Source organism: Urocitellus parryii, chromosome 1 (assembly GCF_045843805.1).
Source record: "Urocitellus parryii isolate mUroPar1 chromosome 1, mUroPar1.hap1, whole genome shotgun sequence".
Taxonomy (NCBI): Eukaryota; Metazoa; Chordata; class Mammalia; order Rodentia; family Sciuridae; genus Urocitellus; species Urocitellus parryii.
Window position 1 is genome coordinate 36,801,891 of NC_135531.1, and position 8,169 is coordinate 36,810,059.

An 8,169-nucleotide genomic window follows, 5' to 3' on the forward strand; every position below is an offset into this window, starting at 1 on the left:
GAAAAATGACAGAGCATCTTAAATGACCATAAGTTTTGTGTGAACCAGCAATGTATTGTGGCAGCCATAAATGATAATGAGGACTTAGGCTTCACCAATGGAAGATTTTTGGATGTGATTTTCTTGTTGTACCTTGATGCATCTAGATTATGTCTAGCATATTATATGTACTTTGGTGTTCAGAAGTTTCAGGTATACATCGACAATGTCAAACAGGTGACTCAGATAGCCTGTTATTCATTGAGCTGTTGAAAGAACTGAGGCTGTTGTGCTTATTTGGCATCTGAAGACAGTTGAAGGAATCTTCATGTAAAGGTGGGAATAGATTCATTATAGTTCCAGATGGCAAAACTATCGACCTTGGAAAAAAATGAGACAGAGTTTCTCTTTGGCTTAATATGTTTATGTGCACACATACACACAATTTATTTTTCTTTGGTTTAATATAAATGAATACCTATATATGAATGAGTATACACACATACACATACACACATATTCATATAGTCTAGTATTGGAATAGGAAGGGAGTTTCTAGTCGTCGAAGAGAGTACATTTCTAATCATTGTATTGAAGTTGAGTTGGATGGATCCCAACTAAGTAATACTATAAAATGTGTTTATTCATTGAATTTAATCATTCATTCACTTCTTTAATGTTGAAAAACATGTATACTTAAGAGTTAGCCAACTGGACTCTGTTTAGATCATTCTAATTTTGTTAGCAACGTCCAAAGCATCATAATCATCATAACCAGTCAAACATATGCTGTCTTCTCTCCATGAGGCCCGTTCACTTTGGCTCCATCAATGTCATAGAGCTTCTTCATAGCCTTTTTGTCCTGGTGCTTGCTGACCTGGACATCTACAATCAGCATGAATGTGTTGTTGTCTTCTGTCTTCTTCATGGTCCACTCAGTGGTCAGGGGGATCTTGATGAAGGGGTAGTGGTCAAGCTTGTTTTTCCTGTGGGTGTTTTCCCAAGGGTATTTGAGCTGGCTCTGGGGCCTCAGTGTCTTGGGATGCCAGAAGTGGGTGACATGTGAATCTGCTTTTCTTCTGGCTGTGGACACCTTTCAACACTAACTTCTTGGCCTTCAGAGCCTTTGCTTTGGTTTTGGCTTTGGGATGGATGTGAACTTCCTTTTTCACTTTCAGCATCATCTTAGTGAAAAGATAATTCATTTGATTTTTATGGAGTCCTTCCTATGTGCCAGGCACCATGCCCTGTGCTGACAGGGTAAAGGTTGAATTAAGAAACTTTAAAAATCCCATTATATCTGTGATTGAAAGAAATTGCTTGATGTTCTTATTTCCTTTGCCTTAAATGTGGAGATCTGATTGTGTATTATTCATTGTCTTTAAAAAAATTTTATTAATTTTTTATATATGACAGTGGAATGCATTACAATTCATATTATACATATAGAGCACAATTTTTCATATCTCTGATTGTATACAAAGTATATTTACACCAATTGTGTCTTCATACATGGACTTTGGGTAATGATGTCCATCACATTTCACCGTCATTTCTAACCCCATGTCCCCTCTCTTCCCCTCCCACCCCTATGCCCTATCTAGAGTTCATCTATTCCTCCCATGCTCCCCCTCCCTACCCCACTATGAATCAGCCTTGTCTGTTAAACATTCCATTGTATTACTATCATATTTCCTCTGTGATACAGAGTAATGCTTTATACTATTCTCTGAAGGATTGTGGACCTTTAACATCATGTATGTGCAATATTTTATTTTCCTACCTTTGAGCTTAAGGGTTAAAGTTGAATGTGGAGTCAGTTTTTGATGGAATAATGTTGATTTTTCATTGGAAAAATTTAATTCCAGGTTGGCTTAATATGTTTTTAAAGATTTAGGATTTATTGCAGGGTGTAGTGGTGCATGCCTGTCATCCCACTACTTCAGAGACTGAGACAAGAGGATTGAAAGTTTATGGCCAGCCTGGGCAACTTAGGGAGACTATCTCAAAATAAAAAGACTGGGGATGTTGCTCAGTGGTAGAATATTCCTGGCTTCAATCCCAAAAAGATTCAGGATTTATCTGAAAGTATCATAAGAGAACATAATGTTTTTAAATGTGACAGGATATTATTTATTAATATTGTTTGAGGTTCATTGCACTTAAAACATATATGAAGGAGTCAGATTCCAGTTACACCCTTATTTTTATGAGGGAAGTTATAGCTTGTGTATACTATGACCATGAATCTTTAACGTCGGTTTTGTAGATTGACCATCTATCTGAACAAATTCTACTTTTGCTTGAAGAGATCAGATAGTACCAGGAGAAAGCAGAGGTGCCAAGAACAAAGTGTACAGATTTGGAGGTGATACTGGTCTCTGTACATTTTGGCCTATCAAGTAAGGCCAGCTGTTCATTTGTTTCTTGTCTAGGTTTGGAATTCACCCAGTTGCAGGCCGAATGCCTGGTCAGCTTAATGTGCTGCTGGCTGAGGCTGGGGTGCCATATGATATTGTGTTGGAAATGGATGAGATCAACCATGATTTCCCAGGTAAGTGACAGGGATGGTAAGGATGTTTAAGTATTCAAAGTGTGAATAAAATGATGTCAGGCTTAGAATATCAGTTGTGAAATCACTGAAGACTGCCTAGTTGATTAAGCATAATCTCCACAGAGCAGATAGGCAGTCAAAATTAAAGTATTGAATAAGGCACAAAAGATTTGTAAGCAGCATGGTTTAATTTTGTTCCTCTGTGAAGAGCTGAAGGTGGGTGCAAATCCTGAGGTGTAGTACACAGGTGAATCTGAGGTCTGGGCAGACCTGTCTTTTGAATCCAGGTCCTGACTCTCAGTAGCTATGGCCTTGAACTAGCTAGCTACAGGCTCCTCCTTTACAGAAGTGCTTCTGTTGAGGATTTAGTGTCTGATTCTTTCCAGTATCTGAGGTTATACTAGTTTTCAATTGAACCAATTCATGATCAGTGAAGTAGTCTTCTTTTCTTTTTTTTGAAGTATTAGGACTTCATGAGATAAGGTGCTATACTTCATAGCTGTCATTGGTAGATGTTGAATGGTGATGATATTTGGCCCAGGATCATGTTTGTTAAAATTAGACCAGTTCTTTCTGGCAAGTATCCACTGTAAACTTAAAAAAAAAAAACAAAAACAAAAACAAAGCTGTTATTTGAAAAAAAATAATAATGAAATTGTATGTACATCTAGATGCACATGGCATTTTTGGCAACATCATAAGATATAGTTTAAAGAGAGAATTTAGTCCACTTTAATTTTATGCCCCTTTTAAAATTTCCCTGTTGCTAAATTATATGTAAAGCCAGCCAGTTCCAGGAATTATGGACACAGCTTTATATAGTACAGACTTTTAGACCATTGTCTTTCAGACAGTAGATTGCATCTTAATTGGTCATTTTAAAAGTTGAAAATGGATGCAGCTCTTATAAAATCTTATTACTAGCAAGATCCTTTTGGGATTAAAAAAATTATAAAGTGGGCTGGGGATGTGGCTCAAGCGGTGGTGTTCTCGCCTGGCATGCGCGGGGCGCTGGTTTCAATCCTCAGCACCACATAAAAATAAAATAAAGATGTTGTGTCCACCGAAAACTAAAAAATAAATATTAAAAATCTCTCTCTCTCTCTCTCTCTCTCTCTTTAAAAAAAATTATAAAGTCAGACTAGGTAAATCCATTGGATATGGGTAAGTATAATAAAACAGGCTGTAGTCAAAAGGCAAGGTTCAATGCAGAACCTACTACTACTTTTTAGCTGTATGACATTGTCTCAGTTGGCTAATCTCTCTGATAAAGCCATTTGTGTAGTGCCTGGCAAACTAGCTTTTGGTATTGTTATTATGAAGTCAGATTGCTATAATTTGCCTGACCTCCTTTGGTTTTTATATTTTCTGTTTTTTCTCTTTTCACATAGACACTGATTTGGTCCTTGTAATTGGAGCTAATGATACTGTTAATTCAGCTGCTCAGGAAGATCCCAACTCTATTATTGCAGGCATGCCAGTCCTTGAGGTCTGGAAATCAAAGCAGGTAAAATTTCAGACTTGTATTTCATTCTGATGATCAAAGGTCACTTAAAATATGCACACAGAACTTTCTTTAGTCACTTGATGAGAAATAATGATGCCTTTTAGGAGGCCCAGAATTAAGTATGTGTTTAGAGCCTGGTTCTGTGTATCCAGCTTCTGTCTATGCTCTGGCCACCAGAGAACCTGAGAGAAAGCTTCATCATGAGTAGAACCAGATGAGATTATGTGGATGGACTAACAAAATCCGTAACCACAGCTGAAAAAAGAGCTGTGAGCTTTTGGAATGAGTCTGGCCAGGTTCCAGATGGAGTCCAGTGAAGCAGATGGTTTCCCTCTGGGACAGTGAGTCAGCATCATCGCCTTCATATACCAAGACAAGCACATTTTTTTTAATTTAATTTTTTTGAAAGGGAATTTGTATGTTGTTATGGAGTGTCTAGCAGAAAGGTGATTTAGAAATCCAAACAATAACATGGCATAAGGAAGCAAGCTCTGCACATGCACATTATTTTGAAAAAAGCTAGTTGCTCAATTTTGGAGAACTTAAAGGCTTATAAATTTTCTTCTGTTCCAGCAGAGGGTATACCTCTTTATTACTCCTGAATCACATCTGCATTTTAATATATATAGCATAATGCACATTTTTCTTTTAATTTTGTTTCATTTTTTGTAAATATATGAGCTTAAAACAGTATTTGAGATTAGTGTGGGATACAAAATACACTTGTTCATGTTCATATAAAATATTAGTGCCTCAGTAATTGATATTTGAATTTGCAGAATGCATTACTTCACTATTCATGCTGTGCATGAATATATTTTCACTGTTCACATTTCATTAATAACTGACTAGACATTCATCAGGACAGTATCCATAACACATGTCATTAGAAATGTCTATAGTAATCAATACGGATTGACTTACCCCTTTTATTGTGCTTTGTAGGAGCATTCTGTTAGTGATTAGTTCTGTCCTTGAGAGAAGCTGGATTGTTTTTTGAGATTTTTGTCCCAGAACTGTCTGACATTTTTTTTAAACAATTATTTATTTATTTTTATGTAGTGCTGAGGATCGAACCCAGGGTCTTGGACGTGACAGGCAAGCCTCTGTTGCTGAGCCACAACCCCAGCCCTCTGATATTCTTTAATAGAATATCATTTCCCCACTCAACCTCATTTATTTTAGGATTTGTAGTAGGAATTTATGAATATGGTCACACATTAAAAATCAACATTGAGGGCGCTGGGGATGTGGCTCAGCGGTAGCGCGCTCGCCTGGCATGCGTGCGGCCCGGGTTCGATCCTCAGCACCATATACCAATAAAGATGTGTCTGCCGAGAACTAAGGTAAAAATGTTAAAAAAAAAAAATCAACATTGATATAAGTAAAAATGCAGTTAAAGGGGCTAGGGTTTTAGCTCAGGGTAGAGCACTTGCCTAGTACATGTGAGACTCTGGGTTTGATCCCCAGCACCACATGAAAGTAGAGAAACAAAGGTATTGTATCTTTCTAGAAGTAAAAGAAAAATACATTTTTTATTATGTACATTTTTTATTTACATATGATAGCAGAATGCATTACAATTCTTATTACATATATAGGGCACAATTTTTCGTATCTCTGGTTGTATACATAGTATATTCACACCAATTGTGTCTTTATACATGTACTTTGGATAGTAATGATCATCACATTCCACCATCATTAATTACCCCATGCCCCCTCTCTTCCCCTCCAACCCCTCTGCCCTATCTAGAGCACCTGTGCCCAGAAGGTTCCAGTGGGCTCCTTCCTCCCTTTTCCACCTTTGCAGCTGTGCCAGGAGGCCTGGTCTTTCCTGGATGGGGAGGGGTCCTGAGCCGACATCTACCCTAAGCAGCTCTGGGGGTTGAGTTTTCAGTCCCTGCTACCTTTGTCTCTGCTGTGGCATGTGGGCAAATGGCGGAGGGACCAGTGTGGGGAGGGGCCAGCCAAGTGGGATGGTCACCTGGCCCCTGGGTCTGACCTGCATGGGGTGAGGAGCTGAAATTCCCTGGGGTGAGAGGAAGGAAAGCATCCCCTGCACATTGGTCAAGCTGTGGCTATTGGCTCCCATGTGTGTCCTCGGGACTGCAAGGCAGGGTGAAAGTAGAGTTGGGGGACAGGGCAGCTGCAGACAGGAGACGCCTCGAGGCCCTGAGGACCTGGAAGCAGCTGCAGCTTCCTCAGGTGTGTGACCCTGGCCGTCCCATACCCCAGGCCCTGGTGGACACAGGCTCCTGCAGGGCCTCTGCTCTGTTGGCATTTCATGATTGTTCTGGGGCCTTAGTTGGTCAACTGGAAAAGGCGTCCATGCATGCCAGCATGGGGCAAGTGGGTACCTGGGGCTCAATGAGCCCCGGGGGATGGAGGGTCCTTGTCAGGCTCTGGGTAGCCTCGTTAATGCCACTTGGTGCCAGGCAGCACCAAATCACCCCTGGAGCAGTGGCTGCATCTCCTTGGACAAAAACAAACAAACAAACAAACAAACATTTAAAAACACTCCTGATATATTTAAAAAGTCCCTGTACTGAAGACTTAGTAGTGAAGACCTGGTATGCTATTGCACAGTTTAGTAACTTTCAGTAATATACTATATATTTCAAAAAACTTGAAGGAAGGAATTTGGATGTGTTCACCAAAAATAAATAGCATTGAAGAAGATAGATATGTTTAGACTGACTTAAACATTATACAGCGTATGCATGTATTAAAATTCACTTAATACCCTACAAATATGTGTAATTATAACATTTTTATATAGCATATAAATAAAAAAGAGAAGTGGACAAATTATAAAAAATAACAACAAAAAGCAAAGTTAGGGAAGGGCACTGTTTGTGTGTCCAGCAGTCCCTAACCAGGTCTGTTAAAGACACTCTCTCATTTAACCCTTTTTCTTAGGTCATTGTCATGAAGAGGTCTCTGGGTGTTGGCTACGCTGCAGTGGACAATCCAATCTTCTACAAACCCAACACAGCCATGCTTCTGGGTGATGCCAAGAAGACATGTGATGCGCTGCAGGCAAAAGTTAGAGAATCCTACCAGAAGTAAATATCAAAGCCCAAGTCAGTATCTGATGAGGTTGCTGCTTCGAGCTATAGGAACAGGCAGAAAGCATCAGTGTTTGTGGCTGATCCACATCTGTAGCAAAGCTCTTGGAAGAAAAGGAAGACTGAAGAAAGCCAAGAAGATAGAGGGATATTTTTCAAGAGCAGTGATCCTTCCATTTTATAAAAAAGATTGAAAATTTTGAATGTTTATCTGTGCATATTTTTTTGGGGGGCAAAAGAATTTTATAAAAGGAGAAAGAATAACCTCATTTTAGATATAATTCCGCTGGATTTTTAAATTCCCCTTCTGTAACCAAGAATGTTTTCAGAAGTTGAATGTTTAGGATTTCAGGACTTAAAATTTGTTTGGGACTAAAAAATACAACACAATGTAAACATTGCAAATACCTGCATTTTTGTTTTCTCAGCAGATGTGACTAATTTGAAACTTTTGTCAGTTCCTAAGCTGTCCCATTGCATTTTAACCATAGTTTGAATTGATCTCATTAAATCTGTCTTAAGTTTTCAAACTGTACTTCAGATTCCAGATTTTAGCAGTATATTTTCTCACTTCTATTTTGATACATTAAAGGACTCTATAATCTTTTTGAGATGCTGGAAACAAATTATGTGCTTTCTATGTTCAATGAAACAACTTGAAATTAACATTAGTATTTTGAAAACCCCATTTCTAATTGGAAATCTCTTTAATTTCAATCAATTTAGTACTGTATTAAGTGCACTTGAGTGGAATTCAGCTATTTGACAAATAAAATGAATTTATCATGTTTGCAAAGTGATGCAGCAATTGTTTCTCATGACAAAAGGCTAACATTAAATAGCTCTGTTTTACTAACTTTGGGGAAAGTCTTACTACTAGGAAATAGATGAAATTAATCTGTCTTAACTGTTTATAAGAATATTTTTTTTCCAAACCAATGTGTCTTGAGGTGTCATATAGTTGATGATATTTGAGATGAATGGTGATACTTTTTTTTAAAGCTACTTCTTTGTTTTTTTGAACGCCAGTAAAGATCATGACTTTTATAGAAGTTTAG

At 38.2% G+C, this 8,169-nt stretch overlaps 1 protein-coding gene across 3 annotated transcripts in view; it reads left to right on the forward strand.

The window, feature by feature from the left end:
- The window catches only part of Nnt (nicotinamide nucleotide transhydrogenase), a 98,986-nt gene extending 91,075 nt beyond the window's left edge, over nucleotides 1–7,911 (forward strand). For all 3 annotated transcript variants that reach the window (XM_026393624.2, XM_026393623.2, XM_026393622.2), the window contains exons 20-22: nucleotides 2,415–2,533; nucleotides 3,925–4,040; nucleotides 6,963–7,911. In XM_026393624.2, coding sequence (XP_026249409.2) covers nucleotides 2,415–2,533; nucleotides 3,925–4,040; nucleotides 6,963–7,112 — 385 coding nt within the window. In that variant the 3' untranslated portion in view covers nucleotides 7,113–7,911. The remainder of the gene's footprint in view (nucleotides 1–2,414; nucleotides 2,534–3,924; nucleotides 4,041–6,962) is intronic.
- Nucleotides 7,912–8,169: the final 258 nt, after the last annotated feature.